The sequence below is a fragment of the Gadus chalcogrammus genome, chromosome 12 (genome assembly GCF_026213295.1).
Source record: "Gadus chalcogrammus isolate NIFS_2021 chromosome 12, NIFS_Gcha_1.0, whole genome shotgun sequence".
In the NCBI taxonomy this organism is placed as follows: domain Eukaryota; kingdom Metazoa; phylum Chordata; class Actinopteri; order Gadiformes; family Gadidae; genus Gadus; species Gadus chalcogrammus.
The window spans coordinates 26,190,544-26,215,468 of record NC_079423.1 but is presented as its reverse complement, the minus strand read 5'-3'; the positions used below and the strand labels follow the sequence as shown (position 1 = coordinate 26,215,468).

Genomic DNA, 24,925 nt, shown 5'->3' with positions numbered 1-24,925 from the left:
TCCCCCCACTTTCTCTCACACATTTTGAGTGCCCTGCCTGCGCAAACATTTTCTGGACTGTCCCGTTTTATTTTGGCCATTTTAACATCTTTATTAATAAATAAATTAATAATCTTTATTAATTACCAAACTAAGAACATAAAGGCGCAATGCGTTTAAATAAAACGCATCCAATAGACGGAATGTCCGATGGTGTCGCCACTGAGGCTATAGCTGACGATGCTCTTAGAAGAAAAAACGTCCAACTTAGTCGCCTTACATTGTGCCTCAGCATCATTTTCGGATAATTATTAGTAATAATTACATCATAATCAATAGCCAAGACCCCAAATGTATGAAGTGCAATGACATGATGAAACATAGTTCTGACGAGGACATTGACCGCTTGAAGAAACGTTTCCTCTCTGTCTGTGGTCTGTGGACAGTTCCTTCTCCTCTGTGGGGAACCGCCGTGAGGGGAAGCAGAGGCTGTCCATTGGTAGTAATTGCGACTTCCTGGGCACCTTAGAGCAGGAGTTCCTGCACCTGCTGAGCTTCTGGCACAAGCAGTCACTCAGAGGATAGAGTCATAGTGTTTGCTCTCTCGCTCTGGCTAGTTTGATTTGAGCCATGCTTTCCGGAAGTCTAATCCTGGTCGTTGCGTTGACCTGGTACCGAGTGAGTATATGCATTCATTTTTGTGACATGGATTTTCTTATTAATTAAAAATGATGATGTTGTTTTAGTTGTGTAGTTGGTAATGTCGGGTAGGAAAATGTACACAATGAGAGTGTAATTTAAATTGCACTATTCGTATTATAAAAAAATGAACCGACTAATGCCAAAATTATAAGTTATCATAATTATGCATCGACAAACATATTATAAGTCATGAAGTCGTGCAAGGCGTGAGAAGAGTGTACCGTAAGTGGCATAACTGCATGGTAATTATATTTTTCTATAGACGGTGGCCAAACTATCTGGAGAAACAGGTAAGTGATTCACTATGCAATTACTTTCAAGAGATTTATTGTTTCACTGAAAGATTACTTGAACTCAAGTAATTGTTTGTATGAGTGAATACGTGTTTCTAAAAGTCTCTCAAAGTGCTCTGCTATTTATAATTGTGAATTTTAGTAAACATACATCTATTCTATTCCGTAGAAATTGATGTGGATGAGGGCCAGGACTGGGATATCTTTGATGTCAATAAGGGTTTGTATATTTCTCTTGGTTTCTATGCTCTGTATATATCATTATTCATTATTATATCATTATTCTGAATATACCTCCTCGTGGATGTAAAAAAAACCAACACTTTGTTATGGCAGGACTTGACTTGCTGGAGGGTGATATTGAAAGTGTCGAGGTGAGTTAGTGTTTCCTGAGATACCTTTACCTGAACAAGCTGAAGTTTCATCCTCCAAGCTGCCGTCACTGCTTCACTAGAGTCATATTATGAAGAGCCTTCTTGATTGTGTCCATGCTTAATCTGTGATTCAGATGATTGTAAATTTGTGCTAATGAGACCTCATATCAAAATCCACACGTTATCATTTAACGCAGTAGATTTTGATGGTAAATCAGAAACAACCCGTGCCAGTTTTTAAGAAAACATTGTTGAATTTCAGAGTTAGGAACTAGCAGCAAACCAACATTAAATATAGGTTCTCAAAGGTATCATGGCTTTCTAAAGGTTAACCCGTCTCATTCTTCATTCCAATAAGTTGGCCAACAGAAACTCCATCGTCGGAGATCAGTACCGTTGGCCGAAAACGATTCCTTACTATATAGAAGAAAGCGTTGGTGAGATGATGCTCTCAAATGGAACCTCAAAAGCATCAGAATATTGAAATATTGAAAGTGCATACACCAAATGGAACCAATTTGTGTGTGTGTGTGTGTGTGTGTGTGTGTGTGTGTGTGTGTGTGTGTGTGTGTGTGTGTGTGTGTGTGTGTGTGTGTGTGTGTGTGTGTGTGTGTGTGTGTGTGTGTGTGTGTGTGTGTGTGTGTGTGTGTGCCGGTATGTGTCCTGGTACATTCCTATCCATGGGACCTGTAGAGATGAATGCCAAAGGAGTGATTCTGAAGGCCTTTGAGCAGTACAGACTGAAGACATGCATTGACTTCACACCATGGAAAGGGGAGGAGAACTACATCTCTGTGTTCAAGGGCAGCGGGTGACAACAAATCTGCACAATATGCACCTCTATATTGCACTATACGTTCATATACATGACAGGCTTGAGGCTGGCCTCAAAGTTCAAAACTGGAATGATAATTATTTAATTGAATATTATATAGTCTATATTCAAACACATCAATGTATCTGTTAATAACTTAATAATCCTTACATACTTAAAAATCAAATTTAGGTGCATTACATTATGCTTCATTATCGTTTTAAGATAATTATTAATAATAATTACACCATAGCATTTCATCATAAACAATAGCCAAGACCACGAATGAACGATGAACAGGTGCAATGACATGAAACGTAGTTCTGACGAGGACATTGAGGACCTAGCCAGCGTGAAGAAACTTTTCTTCTCTGTCTGTGGTCTGTGGACAGTTGCTCCTCCTTCATTGGGAACCGCCGTGTGGGGAAGCAGAGGCTGTCCATCGGCAGGTACTGCGACCGCCTGGGCACCGTGGAGCACGAGTTCCTGCACGCGCTGGGCTTCTGGCACGAGCAGTCCCGGGCGGACCGCGACGACTACGTCAACATCGTGTGGGATCAGATTGAGCCGGGTATGGTGTCGTTGTCAGTGGTGAAGAGCGCCAATGTTTCTCTCTTACAAACTAATTCTCTAACAATCTGACCCATACATTATATAGTCAGCATTTGAATGCCACAGATATATTTTTAAGCATTGGACTGAATGCCACATAAATATGATGTATGTTTTGCACGTTTGCAACGTTTAAAAGTTCAGGGAAAAGTCAACCCAGTCTCACCAATATGCGTACAGATCGCACGGTTTGACACTTTCAAAATGCGTGCAGTACATACGCCAAATGACCATTTTGCGTGCATATGATACGCAAAACCCAGCATTAACTACTGTGGAGGGCGGATGCGTCCATTTCGCGTGCATATGATACGCAAAACCCAGCATTAACTGAATGGGAAATGCAATATTTTAGGACAGATTCACCATTAAACGTGTTTCTAATAACATTTCTAGCGAGAAATATACTTTTTACTTGCATAATCTTCAGTCAGTGATTGTGTCTGATCTTTTGTTTTATAGTTATAAGGAAGATTTTTCGGCTCGCTCGCATGTTTCAACGACGTCAGGTTGCTAGGGACGCTGCTTTCGCTAAACCAGCAGCTCACGTGTTTCCTGCGTTTGTGTTATTAAACCGTTACTTTATGTAACTTTTAATGATATTGTCATAACCACAGGCGAGGTAGTGAGCGAAGTAAGCTTGATAGCAGGTTTATTGGATTCCACAATCGGACAGGCAGGCACAGCTCCACCGGAAAACATCAACAACCAAAACTCCCGCCCGGAAGGAAACCCCCGGAACCCCCTCTCAGAAGGCCCGCCCCTTCCTCCCGAACCCTAGAATCAGTTAGAATCACGTTTTTCTGAGAGCCAGCCCAGTCGCCAAAAGCATACGTTGACAGTGTACGTTTTAGTGAACACTGGATTACGTCGCATTTCAACATAAAATAGCGTGTTAAGCACACACACACACACGCACACACGCACACACACGCACACGATGCATTTCGCTGCTAAAACAACAACTTGGGCTGCTTCTGGGTGGATTTTGAACGGGATGTGGGCAGGACGTCCTGCCCACATCCTGTTCAAAATGTTGAACGATGTTGATTTAACGAGGCAGGGTTATTTGAAACAATTTATTAAATAAATATTTGCGAGAGGTCATTCCATCTCCTGAGTTTGCTTCCTAATTATGTCTAGTGTACACCCCTACTGTCCACAAGTACCTTTAGGGCTTTACATAGCATGAGCATCATAACAACATCCTCTTCCCTTAAACCCTCACATCGACTGAGTAAAAACTCCCAGGAAAACCAAGGGGAAAAATTGCAGTTGGTTCAGACTGGGGGTGGAGCTGTGGAGAATATATGGAAACACAGAGAGACTGCGAGACGCCAAGGCCAAACTACAAGGCGCGAAAGGTGAGGGGGGGGGGGGGGGTCTGCCTCTCTGACCCATGGGGAGAGCTGGCTCCACAGTAAAGGAGCCCAGTAACTGAATGCTCTACTTCCCAGTCTGTTTTTAGAGATACTGGGAGTCACTAACAGACCTGTATTCTGGGAGCCAATAAAAATCTTTGATAAGTCATAATAAAAATAATGACTCATTATTGTGCATTTAAAGATGTATATTATTACATTGCAGCATTATTTGGGGATGACAATACAAGACTTCCATGAATGTGCATTTGAAGGAGAGTTTGCTTTGTATTCCAGCTGGCAAATTTCTATAGGCTACTATAGATCCATTTCAAAAACACGTTCCAAGTAGGCTATATGACAAAGCATAATACATCCTGGAATGAGTGAAGCTTGCCTACTGACATGTTAAAATGACTGCCACAACTGCCATGAGCAAAGAGCAAAACCATTTGTACATAGTGTAGGCTACAGTAGCCTATTCAATATTGAATGAAGTAGGTTACTGTACACTCTTTGTCACTGTACAGAGTAGTCAATATGATTTGCTTGTACAGCACCTTAAAAAACTCACTGTAGCCTATATTCATAGGCACACCCAGCCTCGCTTTCAATATAACACACACTTGCATTCTGTAATCACTGTCAGTAAATAATAATATGAAAACAATATAAAATATCTTCCAGCAAAAAAAATGTATGTGTTTACTGTAAATGGATAAAGGTCAACAGATGCGCAATGCAGGGCTCTCCATTTTTTAACTGAGTTCAGAGTGAGATTTTGTCGGCGGGGGGGGGGGGGATATATTAATATGTGACTGCATACAAATTTCTCCACAGACATGGTGACTAATGTATGATAGTAGGCATTATTGGCCCTTAACACTAATATTCAGAAACAACACTGCCTCAAAAGGATATTGGCCTAAGCAACACCAGTAGAGGTATACTTTTCCCTGAACTTTTAAACGTTGCAAACGTGCAAAACATACATTATATTTATGTGGCATTCAGTCCAATATTTAAAAATATATCTGTGGCATTCAGTAGGCCAATGCTGTGGTAAAGTGTGCAAAGTATGAGTATGAATATTTGATGGAGTATGAGTAAGTGTTTCCTTCTGTTACATAGATAGAACTTTATCAATCCCCTGCAGGAGAATGGAGAAATGTGTTAATGTTTGTCCCTATAAAACAATAATGGTAAAAAAAATAATACAAAACATGACGGTAACTCTAAAGTCAAACCGTCCAATCTGAAGGCTTTACTTAACCACTCCCCCTACTCACTTCCACCAATGCAAAGCGAACAGAACTGAGTAGGGGAGGGCGTAGCCCAACTAGTTTGTGACAGACCCAGAGGAACGCAACGCAAATTAAATGTGAACATGTATTGAGGCTTTTATAAAATCCCGGACGATTTTGAAATTTCACCCGGACGCATTTGATTCCTATCCTTCCACTGTTAAATAGCGGCGCAAGTTGTGTGGCGTGTGAATGGGTTGAATTGCGTGCGTCTCACGGAGAGCCCTGCGCAATGTTCAGCTGTCAGAAATGTGTTGTAATCACTTGTATTCCTCATAGCTCTCAGGCTGTGACGAAATCAGCAGCCCGCGATCGCAGCTCTTTTGATGTGATGTGATGTGCACAGAGCGCATAGTTCAGAGTCGGACAATGATGTCGTAGTAAAGCCCTCAGGTCTACTCTGCATGTATTAACTGTGGCTAAACATCAACTGCACTGAAGTCATCATAACTTCATAAGTTCTCATTTTCAAATGATTATGAATACTATTATTGTTATTTGAAGCCGTGTCAGTCTTGACTGTGGGTGGTGTGGTCCTCTGTGTCTGCTAGTGTCTATAATACAGTAATATTTTTGTCGACATTATCAAACGGAATAACTTTTATTATGTAGAGCACAGGGCAATGAAGCACGCTAGCCAATAAGAGGACCCGCCCACCGGCGGAAACCAGATATTGAGTGGTAAATTCGTTTCGCTCAGTAAGAACCAAAAAACGAATAAACGAACTGAAATTTAGATTTTTCAAAAAAACGAAAGTCAAAGTTTCTGTTCCTTTATTCGTTTTTTGGTTCTTCTTAACAAAACGGATTTACCACTCAATATCTTGTTTCTGCCGGTGGGCGGGTCCTCTTATTGGCTAGTGTGCTTCTTTGCCATTTGCTCTTCAAAATAAAAGTTCTTCCGTTTGATAATGTCGACAAAAATATTACTGTATTATAGACACTAGCAGACACATAGGACCACACCACCCACAGTCAAGACTGACACGGCTTCAAATAACAATAATAGTATTCATAATCATTTGAAAATGAGAACTTCTGAAGTTATGATGACTTCAGTGCAGTTGATGTTTAGCCACAGTTAATACATGCAGAGTAGACCGGAAGGCTTTACTACGACATCATTGTCCGGCTTTGAGCTTTGCGCTCTGTGCGCGTTCACATCGAAGGAGCTGCGATCGCGGGCTGCTGATTTCCTCACAGCCTGAGTGCGATGAGGAATACAAGTGATTACAACACATTTCTGACAGCTGCACATTGCGCAGGGCTCTCCGTGAGACGCACGCAATTCAACCCATGCACACGCTCACACCCCCCACAACTTTCGCCGGGATTTTTTTTTGGGATTTTATTAAAGCCTCAATACATGTTCACATTTAATTTGCGTTGCGTTCCTCTGGGTCCCCCCCCCCCGTCAACAATCTTGCCCGGGGCGCAATTGGACCTAGGATCGCCACTGTCTGCAGCCATGCCTAAACGTAAATGTAAGTTCACGGACGAACTAAAGAAAAAAATACCCATGTTTTCGCCCCCCCCCCCCCCCCCCCCCCCCGCGACGAAGTGTCCTCTTTTTCACAAACTCAAATCTGGTCACCCTAATTTACACAGAGTATTTATATAGGCCTATTTAATGTATTTTTGCATTACAATGCAAAATAGGTGTATTCGTTGTAATACCTGGTGGTGATAGGTTTGTCTGTATTCAGGTATTATGTATGATGGGTGTATGAGGTTTGAGTTGTTCAGGAAATAGTTTTTGTTTTGCCGCCCCTCTGCATGTGAAGGGCAAATCCCCCCTTAGTGCAAATAACGATTTGTTCTATTGTATTGTATTCTAACTTCTTTCATCTCCAACATGCAAACTCTTTGTTGGAACACAGGCAAGGCTCACAACTTCAACAAGTACGACGACAAGGTGTCCAGCTCCCTAGGCGTGCCCTATGACTACGGCTCGGTGATGCACTACAGCAAGAGAGCGTTCAGCATCGCCTCGGCGCCGACCATCGTCACCAAGATCCCAGAGTTCATGAACGTGATCGGCCAACGGATAGAGATCAGCGACAGCGACCTCCTCAAGCTGAACCGCCTCTACAACTGCAGTGGGTTGAGTTATACCACATGACCACTATGTACAGAGGCGTCATCAGAACACAAACACAGGTGTCGCTCATCTTGAAGCTAATTATGGGTCTGCTGGTTTTATACCAGGGCAAGGGTAGAATGGGGCTAATGGAGATAATGGCCCAATTCCAATGTCCAGACTCACGGACTTTGTTGCGCGTTCTCGCGAAATTATTAAGGCTTTTAGGCTGTCTAAATGTCGAATTCCAAAGGGCGTGAGGGTTTGTGTCCACACTTACCGACCCTTTACGTGAGTTTGCATCATTTCAGAGTTCAACTCAGGAAATTACCCACAGTTCAAAGCATTGTGACGTTTACCGCGGAGACCATAGGGAAATTAGGAAATTTGGAAGGTAAACCACAATACTGTCAATGTGCGACCAGATGGGAATTTTGCATTTTTGTGAGCCGGATCATTTGGATCAGCTCACCAACAAGAGCCTGCTCTTTTGGCTCCCAAACGGCTCTCCATATAACTAATTATAACTTTCATTTTTCAGCCAAATATAGCCCGTTCTGACTTATGATTAGTAGGGATGTAACGGTACACAAAAGTCACGGTTTGGTTCATACATCGGTTTTTAAGTCACGGTATGGTGCGGTACGGTACGGTTAATAGTTAAGGGGGAAACTAAAAAAAACTGCTTGTTTCTCAAACAGTAGATAAGCAGCAATGAAAACACCAACAAACTTGGTTATGACATTTGCATTTCTGAATTCCCAGACAGGGGTTGTTGAAATAGTGTTGTGAGTTGGCTTTGCACAGCTCGTTTCCTTTTCACAGCAACGGTGATAGTAACACCTGGATTGTGCCTTTTCAAATGCGTGTGCATGTTAAAGTGCTGTACATAGACAAGCCCTCTCCATAGCCGGAGAGCCTGTCCGAGACCCTCTCCGTAGCTTACGTGCGGATCCAATATTTTTTAACTATCCGTCGACGCCATGGACCTATTGGTCGACGCAACGGAGGCTGCAAGGGCTGTGATTGGTCCTTGCACCTTAAGGACCAATAAAACACCAAATAAGATTTGAAAAGCTTTGGATGTTTATTTACAACACTGCTTACATGGTTTGTAGTCAACATATAAGATAGATCGGGCGGCGAATTGCATTGCGTAGGCCTATCCAAAATCCCGACGGAGAGCTGCTGAGCGGATTACGGCGTCGGAGTAGGCCTAGTATACTTTGGCTAAATACTGCATCGCAAAAAAAGCCTTTACATTCGCCATATTATCGCTATGTACGCCACATTTACGAACCGCGGTACACCTCTGTAACCGCACGAAAGTGCCTGTACAGTGAAGGTTCGGTACAAATACGTGTACCGTTACACCCCTAACGATTAGTATGTGTGGGACAATAATCATCTAAATTATTCAATACATCCTTAATACTGAAGTACTCCAAAGTATAAATTGTATTTTCTAATATCAATTAATTGCTTTAGCCGATTGTTTTCATTGCATTTACAAAAAAACTAAAGAAAACTAAAAATGAGAATTCCTAATCCGGCAAGTGTCAGCATCTTTGTCATTAAACGTTGCCAAGGTAACATGTGCTCTCGTGAAGTGCTGTCCCAATCCTATATATACCTATCTGAGCCCATGTGGCCTCACACACTCGCTCACTTAGCACCTCAGATCAATTAAGTCCATGAGTCCTTTGTCCTGAGTCCTCAGGGCTCACTTTGGGATTGGGCCAATAAATTGCTGACCACTGCTGGTGCTTTGACAAAAATAAAAGAAACAAATGGAAACCATTAAACAGTGGTCATTGTATGCTGTATTATGCATGGACTATATATAAGTGGACTTCACGTAACTGAGTACAAATTTCTTCAAACATTTAAATTATATTATATATATGATGTAATTATTTCATATTTTTTTATAAATTTATTTTTCGTTCTTATAACCGAATGCAGTACTATACCAAATGATACTCATATCTGCTATCTTCACGTAATGTGTAATCCATTACAATAAATGAATTCCCCTGTGTGATGTTTTGCATTATAAATGCTGAACCCAGCGGATTTAAATTGGTCAAAGTCCAAACAGCGTTTACATCTTTAACTTTGAAACATTTGATAAAATGTTGTTCTAGCTTTTTATTATTGTATTATTTTATTATATTCATGTTTAATTTTTTTGTACCTCACGGATAAATGCACATTCCTAGGCAATTAGGCAAAGGTAAGTTCATAACAAATGATGGCCTTCACTCTGATTCAGATAAAAAGCGTTCCTTTTTTTTTCTAGAGACAGACTGGCCCTCATTTATCAAACGAACGTAGAAATGAGCGCAAATCTGAACGCATGATTCATCTTACGATAGGACCCACGTGAGATTTACGAAACCTTCGTATCACACCAATCCCAGCGTACGAAGGATCTTGGTGTTGATAAATACGGCGGCTGAGGTCGATCGTAATGAACGTAACACGCCCATATAAAAGCACGTCTCGCCCCCAACTTTTACGACATGGAGAAACGTCCAACGGTAAAATAGAGGAATTTTTCCGAGACCCAAATGGAGACGCTCGGGTCACTGGTGGATGCGAACCGTCTGGTTTTATTTGGTAGCCTAAAAGCTGGCATTAAAGGCCAGCAAAACAATGCTATATGGAAGGAAATAACTGTTGCAGTGAATATTGTTTCCAATGTTCGTCGGGCTACGGAAGAGGTTTGTTAATTAAATTAATTAAATAATAAATTAAATGTACAACTTCTGTTATCCAGCTTAAAACATTTCACATATATGCTATTGTTTGCATTCCGTTAAAGTTATTTAATTCCGAATAAGGTGAAGAAAAAATGGTCCGACATGAAGCTCATCACCAAAAAACGTGTTGCGGCTGTGAAGCCGGCCAAGCAAGAAACGGGAGGAGGCCGGTGCAGTGCGACTTCAGCGTAACTCACCGAGATGACTCTGCAGTGCGCCCTGATGTAGACGATGCCCAACGTTGCTATTTTGGAAAATAAAAGAATCGTGCGTGCCCCCAGGCCATCGGGCTACCATGTTCAGGATTGACATTCTGGCATCGCAAATAATCGGAACATTAACTGAATGGTAGCTTTTGCGGTTGATGTACGTGTAATCATTAAAGGTTGCGTAGGTGATTCGCTTTTTTGGCCATTTTTGCAAAATTACTTGAAATCCTTATCATAACCCGCTTACAGCCACTGAGTTAGAAGTACTGACATGAAAATTAAACTTGTCAATCATCTGTGGAACGGGCAGGGCTCGAAAAACTCCAGCCAATCATTTCCATTGCCACCGAGTTTCATTGGACAGTAAGTACGTCAATCAAACGGTCGTACTGCACTCCCCCTCCCCCCCTCCCCCGCGCCCCGCGCGCGACCCCTTCGTGCAGTACTCGTGACCCAGAGCTCGTGACCCAGAGCAAGCTCCTGTTTGTTGTTATCCTGCGGTATCTACTGGAACTAGTTAATCCACATTTGGACCTAGCAGTAGAAGACAATTTCCATGGCAGACAAGACGCCACCATCCCCACCACCACCACCACCACCACCACCACCACCACCAGCAAAGAGAAGGAAAACTCTTTTTCAGAGAGTAATTGATAATAAAAACGCTGAAAGAGAAAAACTGAAATCAAGAATAATCCTAGGCGCTGCTTTTGAACGTTTGCGGCAACTGAAGGACGAGAAGGGTCTAAAAACCGATGCTTGTGTGGCGGTTGACCTAGTTTCAAAGTTTATACCGTTTATACTCTGTAATACCGGTGTTGAGACGAGTGTATTACTCGGTGTGAAAATGTCCACACCGCGGCAACCCTAGTGAAAACCAGGACTTCCAATACAATTATATGAAACAAACATACATTTTCTAAAAATAGTAATGATTTATGTGACCGTTTAATGTTTATAACATCTGGTGCAACCATAGCCGCGAGAACGTATTCTCAGCAGGGGGTGCTGGGGAAAAAAACCCGGCCTGCACTAGACTCGCAACTCGTCACATTGATAAAAAAAAGATATATAGCAGCGCAGCTCAATTACACCAGTGCATGCGCGCACAGTTGAAAATCGATCGTTGTGTTCACTTCCTTCACACCATGGTTCACATCCAGCTGCTCACAGAACAAGTTTAGCGCACCACCGCTACCCTCACACTTTTTCATATAACCTTTTTTCAGCACTAGGTCATATGAGCATTAAATAAATGCTGCGTCTCAACATGCCTTGGACAGCAGCGAGGATGACTCGCTTTGCCACGGGCCGAAACAGTTCGGAGCGACCACAGCCAGAGCGAACACAGCGGGGCAGAGGAGTGTCAGGAAGTCTTAAGGTGCGGCCACACCAGACGCGTATCTCGCGTACTTCGCGTCTCAAATCGCCATTTTCTCCATAGGGAACCATTGGTTTAATACGCGTATTACGCGTATTACGCGTATTAAGCGTATAAGCAACATTGTACGCGCGTATAGCGCGTATGTGGCGCGTATATGGCAAGCCGAATTGTCATTTATTAACTCAGTTTGACTATCCGGAATTTACATTGCAGATATCTGCAATTCAGTTTCGCCTAGTCAAAACTAACATTTCGGATATCCGCAACTACATTCCTCCTATCCGCAATTGTCATTTCAGATATCCACAAAGACATTCCTCCTAGGCGAAATGACGTCATTTTCGCCATTCATGTCTATGGGGTTTCTCATTGCGGATATCTACAATTCAGTTGCGGATATCCACTTTGTGAATTACGGATATCTGCAACTGAATTGTAGATATCTGTAATTCCAGTTTCAGATATCTACAATTTGATTCTGACTAGTCATAATTCCAGTTCAAGATATCTTTAATTCACCTCAATTCAAGATATCTACATGTCCCTTTTTAGATATCTTAAATTAAGTTTTGACTAGGCGAAATGAAGTTGTAGATATCTCCAACTGGAGTTACGACTAGTCAAAATGACGTTGTAGATATCTCTAACTGGAGTTACGACTAGGCGAAATGACGTTGTAGATATCTAATATCAAGTTATAGATATCTTGAAAGGAATTTTGATTAGAGATATCTACAATTGTAGATATCTTTAACTTTCATTCTGCCTAGGCGAAACTGAATTAAAGATATCTTGAATTCGAGTTTTGACTAGGCGAAATGACGTTTCAGATATCTCTAATGACGTTTCAGATATCTGTAATGACGTTTCAGATATCTGTAATGAAAAATTATAGGACCGTTTACTTTAAGCGGGAGCGGAGCAGCTCCTCGTTCAATCATCATTCACACAATTCACTGATTACATCGCTCCATATTTTCTCGTGATCTTTTCGATCACAGCCAACGCCATGACTGCTCCTTTCTTATTCCATTCGGAAATGAACCCACTTCTTCTTTGATTATGGCGGCAAGGGGAAATTACGTAATTCTGGATATCTAAAACGTAATGCCCAACACTCAAATGACGTTTGAGATATCTTTAACTTTCATTCTGCCTAGGCGAAACTGAATTACAGATATCTGCAATTGTCATTTAAGATGTGTGACGAGTTGAATGTCGTTTTCCTTGAAGTCATTGCAGATATCTATAATTCAGTTTCGCCTAGTCAAAACTGAATTACAGATATCTCTAACTATCGTTTCGACTAGTCAAAACTACGTCACAGATATCTCTAACTGTCGTTTCGACTAGTCACAACTACGTAACAGATATCTTGAATGAAGTTGTTGATATCTACAATGTAAATTCCGGATAGTCAAACTTAGTTAATAAATGTCAATTCGGCTTGCCATAGCGCGTATATTTACGCGCAATACGCGCTATACGCGCGTATATCGCGTATATCGCGTACATTTCAAGAGTTCAAAAAATTGAACTTTTTACGCGAAGTACGCGAGATACGCGTCTGACGATTGCCGCCTTGCCCAATCAGCGTTGAGCTTGACCCGACGTCACTGGCAGAGAGTAGTGAGCTTGGACAGAAGCATACGGCCGACATTTTTCTTTATTCTGTGTGGAAATAGTAACATAGTTACGCCATTAAATGCTTTTATGGAAACATTTCTAGCGAGAAATGTGCATTTTACTTTCATAATGTTCGCTCGGTGAATGTGAAGGATGTTTGGTTTGATAGTTATGACGAAGAGGGAACGCTCCGTTCACTTGCATGGACAGAGTCTCTGGTTACTAAGCAACCTCAACGTCTTGGCGGACTATATATCTGCTGATCAACACTACGAATGCTGGAAACACACCAGACACACCATGTGAAGTTATTTAACCCGATTATTGTTATTTATATCCGAGATTATTTAATCTAACCCGATCTAAACTCTATCACCCAAACACGGCGGCGTTTGGGTTTCCTACCTCGGACTCCAGCGCAGTTTATCCTGGGGCAACACACACACACACACACACCCAAGTGTTGGAGCCTTTACCGTGGGGAGCCTCATCCTGGGGCAAGACACACACACACACACAGCCACGGCCGACAACTTTCTTTATTCTGGGTGGAAATAGTAACATAACATAACATTTGGTTTGATAGTTATGACGAAGAGGGAACGCTCCGTTCACTTGCATGGACATTGGACTCATCTAGGCGAGTGACGTATGCGCGTATGGCGCGTATTGCGCGTATGTGACCATTTTTGACACAAAATGGTCAAGCAACATTTTACGCGCGTATCTCGCGTAAAAAGTACGCGAGATACGCGTCTGGTGTGGCCGCACCAAGGGGTACACATCAGTACGGCCTATTTGCACTACTGTTTAGTGGCAATGCAGTGTTTTATTCTATGCCTTTTTATTTTCGTATATTATTTCAATTAATACAATTTATTTATTCATGAAATCAAGATCTGGTCTTCAAATCTTTTTTCCAAATATAGGTCGTATTACAATGGGGTTTGTGTTTATATTCGGACCAATACGGTACAGCGGACGCTCACATGACGTTAAGCATTTCCTGGTGCATAATGTGACGCTTCAGAACCTAAAATCCCGTTTCTCCCCGTTGATACGACAACACATAACCGGCGTTTTCAGAAATATCCACTTTGGCCGGAGTTTTTAGAAATGATCGTTTTCTGTGATAAGACAGGGCCTCGGACAGGGGGTGTTGCAGCACCCCCAAAACCCCTACTTCCCGCGGTACTGGGTGCAATTTACAGCTGAATGTAGTGCCATGTTGTTAAACGAAAACCTACGCTAGCCTGGCTCGCTCTCGCGCATCTCTGTTCGCGCTCGTGCATGATTGCGCGTCCAGGTACTTGGAATGGGTGGAGTCAGAGTCAGCGTTGAAGGAGAGGGGGTAGGACCATTTGAGTTGTGTATTTTCAAAATCTGCTGGCGTTTCGCAAATCGCGTACCCAACCTTTAATAGATGGTGGCTTCATACGCACATGGGTACAATCAACCGCACCAATCACATTTGGAAACCTAGCAATAGCATAAAAATCCCGTTTGATTCCAGTTTGCTGATCGTTAGTGTATGGGAATTTAATATAACGTTCAGAGAGGGACAGTATAGCTGCCAAAACTGCTGGCATGGTTCGGCTAATACTTGGCTGGGAAATACCAGACCTGTCCCCGATCTCCCGCTGAAAGGTCCCGGTGGCCAAAAACCCCAAGGTAGAGCACACCTGCACTGGCACAGGTATTGCGTTTGATCGCCTAGTTTCTCGCCTTAACTGTGGCTCCAAATCATTGCATAGCTCCATCAGGAGATGCCTTGGGAGACGAAAACGACTCAAGAGCCATTCATCGCTCTCCATAAAAAAATCGGCGCGGTCTCGAAAAACTCTCTCTCGTCTTACGTCCACACCAGGAGCGACCAAAGCGTCAAAGACGCTCTGGTCGCTCACAAAGTTTCGCTGCGAATTTTTCTGTTCGCTTTGGTCGCTTTGGTCGCTCATGACGTACAATTCAATTATGCAGACGCATTTAAAGGAACCGTATGCGTTTAGTAGGCCCTACAGACTGCCATATCAAATAGTGAACTCTCCCATACACCTTGGCCATATTGCCGAGACGGTTTTGCTTGTTCGATAAAGTGCTTCGACAACAAGTAGGACAGTGATTCCCCCCAATATAAAAAAAATCCTAAAATGTAGGCTAATTACAACCGAGAACAAAAAACCCTGCGTGCTGTAGTAGTTAAAATATGTTTCACTGATCTGGATCTGCAAATCATGATCTGCACTCATTCGTCGCATTCAAAACAAATAGACGTTGGGACACATGGCTAATTTGCATACGTGCACAGGACTGGTTGGCTCCGCAAGGCAAATAATGGAACATATCTATCTATCTATCTAGGCCTTTCTGTCTATCTATCTATCAACGCGTGTCTAGTTGTAATGTGATGTATTGTGTGTATTATCCAGTCAGACTTGTTCTGTGTGGTATTGTAGGCTACTGTCCTGTGTGGGACGAACCACCTAAATGGATTCCCGACGATTTGTGTCTTTTGGTATTAATAAAGACTTGACTATCTATCTATCTAGACTATTTAATTAAAAATTATTCACCTCAGGCTCCGTGAATAGTGGGGAATAGAGGGATAAAAGACAAGAGATATATCCCTTGTCATTTATCCCTCGTCTTGTCGATTAGTTTTTGTTTATGTGACGATTTCAAATACTTTTTTGGTTTTGTTTAAAGCATGCTACACGCGAATGGTTGGTTAGATTGGTGGCATGTAGAGCAAATTATAATGATTCCCGCTTAAATACGAACGTTCTAGATGTAGCCTATAAATACTCCCGCTTATCATCACTTGATATCCAAACCACTATGGCGTTTCGATCTCTGAACTGAAAAAGGGTGGGTTCGTACAACACCGGGTGCCCAGTTACAGCCGCGATTAATACTTCAGCCGACATTTTGTTCAGTGAGTGAATAAAGGTAGGTAGGAACCAAAGTGCCTGCCGATGTTCCCTGGGATCCACGCAAGCGAAGAGCCTCTACATTCCGATTGGCTGTCAGTGTTTGGTCGCTGAAGCGAATAATAGTCATTTGCATAAAGTTAAAAAGTTTTCAACTTCTTTTTGACGCTCTGGTCGCTCAACTTTGGCCGCTGGTAGCGTTGGTCGCTTTGGTCGCTCTGGTCGCTCTTGCCCATAGAAAGTGAATGACTTCCGGCGATTTGGTCGCTCAATTCGCTTCTGGTGTGGACGGACAGTAGAGCCAGATCTGCCATCGCTGCGACTCGACCACCTATTTGGCAAAGCTCCTGTTTATATAGACAGCTGAATAAACATTTCACCTGTCACATTCTAATTATTTTCATAGCAATACTGTTTTTAATTAGGGCTGACTTGATTGTAATTGTTTGAACGGCTGGGCTAATTCCAATTTATTTAGTAATTAATACAGATGTGCAACATGGGCTACTTGTGCTGCACTATTCATCAGTGAAATAATAATAATAATAATAATACATTTAATTTAGAGGCGCCTTTCAAAACACCCAAGGTCACCTTACAGAGCATATAGTCATCATACATTTTTTAAAAAACAAGACATTGTGGAAAAAATAAATAAATAAATAAATAAATAAACATAAGCAATAAGAAATAAATAAAACAAGACAAAACAAAAAAACAATCAAAACAGTGATCAGTTAGACGTTGTGTGCGAGTTTGAACAGGTGAGTTTTGAGTTGTGACTTGAAGGTTGTAATGGTGTCTGACTGTTTTATGTGTGGGGGGAGGGAGTTCCAGAGCCTGGGTGCTGAACAGCTGAATGACCGGGCACCCATTGAAGTGAGTCGTGATGTGGGGATACATAGTAGTCCAGCAGAGGTTGAGCGGAGGGAGCGGGAGGGAGTGTATTCTTGGAGGAGGTCGCAGAGATAACTGGGGGCTAGGTTGTGGAGAGCTTTGTAGGTGAGGAGTAGGGTTTTGTATTGGATGCGGTAGTGTACTGGGAGCCAGTGAAGTTGAATGAGGACAGGGGTGATGTGGTCAGATGATTTGGTGCGGGTGATGATCCGGGCGGCTGAGTTCTGAATGATCTGCAATCTGTTGATGAGTTTGGTGGGGAGTCCGGTGAGGAGGGCGTTGCAGTAGTCTATGCGTGATGTGACAAATGAGTGAACTAGGATTTCAGTGCTGGATTGGGTCAGTGATGGGCGGAGTCTGGCGATGTTGCGGAGGTGGAAGAATGCAGTCCGGGTGATGTTGTGAATATGGGGTGCGAATGAGAGGGTGTTGTCCAGGATGACGCCGAGGCTCTTGACTTTGGAGGAGAAGGGTACTGGGAATCCATCGATAATTATGAGTGGAGCTGGGGTGTGTTGGGATTTAGTGAGGGTGGATTTGGATCCGATGAGCAGGGCCTCGGTCTTGTTTCCATTGAGTTTCAGGAAGTTCCTGCTCAACCAGCTCCGGATCTCTTCCAGGCACGTGATGAGGGAAGTGGGGGGGATGGCAGCGGTGGGTTTGGTGGAGATGTAGACCTGTGTGTCGTCAGCGTAGCAGTGAAAATGGACCCCATGGTGACGGAGGAGTGTGCCCAGCGGGAGGAGGTAAGTGGTGAAGAGGAGTGGACCCAAGACTGACCCCTGGGGGACACCCAGTGAGACACCTGAACACCCAGACTTGTGGTTGCTTAGTTGAACAAATTGTTGACGGCCGGTGAGGTAGGATGTAAACCAGGAGAGTGCAGCACCAGTGATCCCAATACCAGCTAGGCGGTCCAGGAGCAGAGGGTGGGAGATGGTGTCGAATGCTGCGCTGAGATCGAGGAGGATGAGAATGGTGAGTAATCCAGAGTCGGCTGCAAGGAGGAGGTCGTTGGTGATTTTGACTAGGGCTGTTTCAGTGCTGTGTTTTGGACGGAAGCCAGATTGGAACGGTTCGTGGAGATTGTTAGTGTCGAGGTGGGACTGTAGTTGTGCGGCAACCACCCTTTCAAGTGTTTTGGAGATGAAAGGGAGATTGGAGATGGGCCGGTAATGGTTAAGGTCAGTTGGGTCAGCACCAGGTTTTTTCAGGATGGGAGTGATGGCAGCCAGCTTGAGAGTGGGGGGTACAGTACCAGTAGTGAGGGAGGAGTTAATTATGTTGGTGATCATGGGGGAGATGGACGGAAGACATGCTTTGACAAGGGAGGTGGGAAGAGGATCGAGCTGACAGGTGGTGGTTTTGGCTTTGCGGATGAGTTCTGAAACGGTCTGTTCTGTTACTAGGGTGAAGTCAGAGAGGGAGCTGATGAGAGGTTGGCCAGAGGTGATCATCCAGGGTGGGTCATCAGAGGGGGTGCGAGATGAGGCCAGTTGTTGGTGAATGGTGTTGATACCACAAATATCAAATACACAAATACCCGTGTGTTGCGCCAAAAAAACTTGCGTACACGAGCTCAGACCTGACGTGAGATTTCATCGCAGCCTGCGCTCACGTTCAAATTGATAAATGCCAAGCTCAACGTTGAAATGAGCGTAGATCCATTTTACGCACGTTTTCTGTCGTACGCTCGTTTGATAAATGAGGGCCACTGTCTTTTTAGCATGTGGCACTCATTTTTCTTTTTAGCAGAACAGCATCCGCCAAACCAATCACATGAATCCCTTCCACAGCCACCTCTTCCACCTTTGTGGAGAGCTGCGACTTTGAGGAGCTGAACATCTGTGGGATGATCCAGGGTCCGAACAACAAGTGGGAACAGCGTATGGCTGTGAGTGCAGGACCTCAAACAGACTTCACCTCACTGGGACAATGCAAAGGTAGCGATAACTTGTATACCTATAGGCTACTTGTTATTCATAACTATGTCATTCATTTTATTATTTTGGTTTTACTTTCTGATATACACTGCATTCAATATAGGAATAAAATATGTTTTATTTACTTATTTCGATATATTTAAGCTATTAACAATTCTGGAATGCACAATATATTTTGTTTTGTATTTGTTAGTTATACAACCACCTGGTTCTATAAAATACAGTAGATCCCGATCACAGCTTATCTGGCCAGAAAGGTATTAGATCATAGGCCTAGGTGTTTTTGTTTTGAAAGTTGATAAAAACCAACCCAAAGGCAGAACAAAGTACAGGATAATCCCTTATAACCCACAGCTAAAAGTTTGCAGTTGCAAATACTTCCTCTGAAGTAGGGCAGGTCAATACTGTTTACAATAATGTCAGGCCTGTACAATAAGTCAAATACTACTATTGATTTTTTTTTTTGAAACAAACGTTTTACATATTGCAACTGAATGAGTTGAACATTTGAATGGAAATAGATTTGGGGAGAAATACTGTAAACAACATAATGTATTGTGGCTTAATACACTTAATGTGCAGTAATGGACACTGTTGCCCACAGGAAAGGGCTACTTCATGCATTTCAGCACTGCACTTGGGTGCGCTGGGGACAGTGGGTTTCTTGAGAGCCGGTTCCTGTATCCTAAACCTGGGGTCCAGTGCCTGCAGTTCTTCCTCTACAGCAGCGGGGGTGCTAGCGATTCCCTCAAGATGTGGGTGCGGGAGTATGACGAACTCAACCCTCAAGGGCGAATGACGCTTTTTGAGACCATAACAGGTGTGTTCAAATCAACACTAAGCTCACTGTTAAAATCAACACTAAGATGAGCGTCTTTCGGATGAGACGTTAAACCAAGGTCCTGACTCCCTGTTGCTCACTGGTGTCCTGGCCCAATTTCCAATCTGGGTTCTTGTGTCATCATGGCCCCAAAGCCATCTGTGTGTTATTTGTGAATAGAACAAAGAAATCTCTTTGATTATTGCGCATGTTGACCATGTCCGTTTATCTCTCATATACGTCAAAGGTTCAAGCGGATCTTGGGAGCTGCATCACGTGACTCTCAACATCACCAAAAAGTCCAGAGTGGTGTTTGAGGGGGTGAAGGGAGACGCCTCTGCCACGTTGGGGGGTCTCTCGCTCGATGACGTTAACATCTGGTCCGGCCAATGCCCCCAGCATGTGTGGAAAATACGCAACATCACCAGTCTCCTGGCAACCACGCCAGTAGGCACCAAGGTGTACAGTCCCTCTTTCCTGTCACCGACTGGCTATTCTTTCCAGGTGAGTCCTAACCAACACCTTGCTCTTGAATTCCACTCCCCAGTGAATGAATCGCACACTGATGTTCATATTCAGGCTTTGAATGCCTCTATTGTTGTTTATATTCACACTATTCTCTGAGTCTTCATGATCGCCAATATGGCATGATAACACAGTAACTCAACTGTTGCCGTCAATTATGAAGAGACTAACCCTATTGTCTGCAATGGAGTGCTATCAATTAATACAGTGGTAGATTTAGACCATGGATGGAGTGCCTCTATTCATAGACCATGGATAGAAAAAAGTATGCCTCAACTGCTTTCTTGTTAAACGCTTCAGTCACTACAATATGAATCATGACGCTGATTTATAACAATATACAATTACAAAAATTGATTCATAATGTTTGGGCAGTGTGGATAAATGAGACAAAATAAATGGCAAATACACAATTAACATAACCCTTTAATGGCCATAGGTTGTGAATCTACTTATAAGCATACGAATTCATGAGAATATCCACGTAAACAACCAGGCGTTAAAGTTCCACTGTTTCAGTCATGAATGCGGTCGTCACAGATACCAGAGTTATTAGACAGTGGTGGGATCCCTGGCAAGAGCATCCAGAGGCTCCAATACATTCAAAACAGTGCTGCCAGGGTCCTGATGAGGGTGCGCAAGCATGACCACATCACCCCCATCATGAAATCACTGCACTGGCTCCCTGTCTCACTCAGAATTGAGTACAAGGTCTCCCTCCTCACCCACCAGTGCCTTCACAGACTTGCCCCCCTCTACCTTCAGGAACTCCTCACCCCCCCGACAAACTCACGTACACTCCGTTCAGGATCCACTCACACCCTCCAAACCCGACATACGAAGCTGTGCACCATGGGTGATCGGGCATTTTCTGCTGCTGCCCCTAGACTATGGAACGCCCTCCCTGACCACCTGAGGGCTCCACAGACTACAGCTCTTTTTAAACGGAACCTCAAAACCCATCTCTTTAAAAGAGCATTTAGCTAAACTTTCTTTGAGGTTCCCCCTTTTTAATAGTTTTTTGGTATTTTTTTCCTCTGAAGCACTTTGAGATTCTTGAATATAAAGTGCATTATAAATAACATTTATTATTATTATTATTATTATTATTATTATTATTAGGGCAAAAATTCTCCCAAAATGCACAGTGCTAGTTTCATCCTGCGTGTTGCCCTGCTGTGCAGGTAGGTTTGTACCTCAATGGACTCAGCACCCGTCCTGACACCATGGCGCTCTTCCTGTACCTGACCTCCGGCCCCAACGACGACAGCCTGAAGTGGCCTTGTCCCTGGCACCAGGCCACCATGTCTCTGATGGACCAGCAGTCGGACGTCAGGACCCGGATGAACATGCAGCGCATGGTCACCACTGATCCAAACAAGAAGGACGGTAAGCCCGCCAGCCACGCCCAGGGAGGCCGCTGTTGGAACAAGTCAACACTGTTTGCAGTGCTTTGTGGAAAACGTTCGTGTCACAGATCCTAACCTGATGCATCAAAGTTCAGGGACTGCTCCATAAAATGTTCTATTGCTATTAGGTTATGTCAAATGACATTACTTTGTTTGTGTCTGTCTGCATGCTTGTGCGTCTGACTGTTGTCCCATTCCAGTAGTTAAGTTCTGCGTGGTATCTATGCCTTTCATCCCATTGCGGTTGTTCAGTTTCCCTTAGGTTCAATCATTTAGCAGACTCTAAACAATCAAAGGCAAATATTTAAATTTGAGCACAAAATCAAGTGTCTGCACATGCAAGCATATGCATGCAACAACTGGAAAGAGTAGAGTGTGCAGAGGAGATAACGGTATCTACATCGACCCAGAAGCAATAAACAACGTCCTAAAAACAACCAATCACTAGGGCTCTGGGAAGGCAGCAGTCCTGTAGTGAGCCGAAGAGAATAAAGGAGAGTGAAAGGAAGTAAGGTCTCCTTTCCTTCCTCTGACAGGTCTCAAGTTCTTCTGGGACCGGCCCAGTAAGGTGGGGTCCCTGGTGAGCGGCCCTGATGGGAGCTACTACCGCGGCCCTGGCACTGGGACGAGCAGCTTCCTCACCCACAGCCGACTGCACAGCAGGAAGTACATTAAAGGAGACGACGCCTACTTCCTCCTGAGTCTGCAAGGTGGGGGACATTACTGTTGAATGTGATATTGAAGGATTCTATGAGGATTGGGTTATTTCTTCATTCAGTGTATGCTGTTTATGCTGCAGGTAAGATTTAAGAGCAAGAATTTGATTGTAATTTGTTAGAAAAGGGAAAGCAATCCGTCTGCTATTAAGGAGTGAAATGCTCTGTGAGAATATCAGTTTTCGATTGGTTGACTGTACCTGCCTAGATTGCATGAGTGTATGAAGTTTTCAAGTTTACTATTATACATGTATTTTTAAAGGGGCCAATATTACCAAATGTTCATTTGAAACCCTTTAGACACTTTTCCTTTGAATGTTGGGGCCTGACAGCATATTGAAACTTGTCTTCCCGCCGTGAATAATGTATTGATTCTGGCAGAGTTCGTGTTCGCTGTTAGCCAATTACTCGCTTACGGAGCAACACCTCCAGCAACATGATTGGTCGAAAAAATTTAGAAAGCAAAACGGCCCGTTAACCCAGATGTGAGCTTGTCTCTCAGACTTTAAATGTATTATCCAAGCCTAATTTGTGAGAATAAACATAACAGCACCCGTAAACCGTTGTCCCTCCTTCACAGATATTTCTCAGTTGCTGCTCCCTCAGCCCCTGCCCCCCACTGCACTCCGCCGCATGGCGAGGGCCCTGGCCCCAGACGTACCCCTGGGGGCCAACAAAGGCCAAAATACCCTAGCGATGGCGCTCACGCTGACTGTGTCAGCGTCGCTGCTGTTGGTTGCCTTGGTTATCAGCATCTACATGCAGAGGAGAAAGAGGACACAGCAGACTGAAACAGTGGCCATCTTAGAGGGCATGCCTGGATTTATGGAACAGTGAGTATAACCACTGAGACGTTTCAGTTATGTGAAACCACCACTAGGGAGCACTGCAAGAACACTATTTCACTTCCTTAATGCCTTGTAATTATATGTCGCTTTTTGTATTACCAATGCAAAACCAGACAGTAAAAAATATAATTAAAGGAAACATCACTTTAAATCACAAATGCAGGTAAAGAAATACAAGGGTTATTATACATTTTGACTTGTGTTTGCCAGCAGTACATTAGTGGTTAAACCATAAGTATAATCCAAATATTTAATGATTTGACCCCTCTCCCTTGGCTCTTTAATGTTGGAAGGATTAACAATGCTTTGCATCTGTCATAACAGGGAGGCCTGAAGGATACACCACCCGTCTCTTTGATCAACCAGCCGTGGGACACCCACAAGACTGCCCACTGAATTACTATGCATGAAAGAATAAAATGTCTACAAATCACAATTAAATCCGGGTGAATAAAGCCATTGAAGCTGTGGGTTAATAATTGTACCCTATCCATCACCCACAACATGATTTTGTTAAAGCAAGACCTGAAAGATGAAAGTATAACATAATTCGTGTTGCCTTTATTCCACTAGTCGCTTACTTATTTGATATAATCTACTATATAACTATATCTATACAAAATAATCTTGTGGCACAAGATTATATTTGTGCCACGCTATTGCAATGCTGAAATCGCTCAATTTAAATGAATAAAAAAAAATGCTTCAATAGAAACACTCCAGTCTACCTGCTCAAATAATTTATTTTCGTTAATCAAAAATCAAACAATTACAAAATTATTATTTTTTTGCTGGGGGCAGGGTGGGGGGGTCAAAGTATGACGTATGTGCTAGCGTTGTGAGGCAGAAGGTGGAGGAGGAGGAGTCTGCCATCAGATGAGGAAGACCACGCCCTCAGACACCATGACCTGGTTGTCGTCCTGCATGCGGCCCAGCAGCTGCTCCACCTCCCCCTCCTGGAAGCCTTCGCCCTGGGCCGGAGTGGGGTCCTTGTTGACCAGGCCCAGCAGCTCGGCCACCGCCACCGACTGGGAGCGCTTGAACAGAGCCCCATTGAACTTAGGTCCATATCTTCATCTGGAGCCTTACGCTTCTTCTCCTTCTCCAGTATCTAGTTTACAAAATTCAGAGCTAGTTAGTCAACCAAAATAAATAAAATCAAAATGCAACTTATGCATCAAAACTCTGCAGTTTACATTGTGCTGGAAATCTCATGGCTTTGGCAATGACCTTTTTGAAGTAGGCAAACTGCATCATTCAAGGGCATCCTCCCCTGAACAAAGTTAGTTAAAGGGAGAGGACGGTAGGTTCTGCTGCTCACTGTACTTATGGGGATA

The 24,925-nt window shown here is 43.2% G+C and overlaps 1 protein-coding gene across 2 annotated transcripts; it reads left to right on the top strand.

Moving 5' to 3' along the window:
• The first annotated feature begins 500 nt into the window (after positions 1–500).
• LOC130392706 (meprin A subunit beta-like) lies at positions 501–24,310 on the top strand. Of its 2 annotated transcripts, XM_056603210.1 has the most exons (16): positions 501–657; positions 944–971; positions 1,144–1,194; positions 1,311–1,348; positions 1,707–1,785; positions 2,042–2,159; positions 2,555–2,733; positions 6,888–6,923; positions 7,320–7,538; positions 19,124–19,270; positions 19,875–20,090; positions 20,338–20,594; positions 21,800–22,004; positions 22,561–22,734; positions 23,321–23,573; positions 23,913–24,310. In XM_056603210.1, exons 1-16 carry the CDS (start codon positions 610–612, stop codon positions 23,920–23,922), a joined length of 2,058 nt encoding a protein of 685 aa, XP_056459185.1. In that variant the 5' UTR covers positions 501–609; the 3' UTR covers positions 23,923–24,310. The 2 variants fall into 2 exon arrangements, with proteins under 2 accessions (XP_056459185.1, XP_056459186.1); XM_056603211.1 differs by lacking the exon at positions 6,888–6,923 and having other exon boundaries at positions 503–657.
• The last annotated feature ends 615 nt before the right edge of the window (positions 24,311–24,925 follow it).

Excerpts from the sequence above, each read along its gene's own strand:
- LOC130392706 (XM_056603210.1), top strand. The coding sequence starts at position 610 with ATGCTTTCCGGAAGTCTAATCCTGGTCGTTGCGTTGACCTGGTACCGA. Across the intron at positions 2,734-6,887 it reads GTGGGATCAGATTGAGCCGG|GATCGCCACTGTCTGCAGCC; the intron begins GTATGGTGTCGT and ends AATTGGACCTAG. Across the intron at positions 22,735-23,320 it reads CTTCCTCCTGAGTCTGCAAG|ATATTTCTCAGTTGCTGCTC; the intron begins GTGGGGGACATT and ends CCTCCTTCACAG.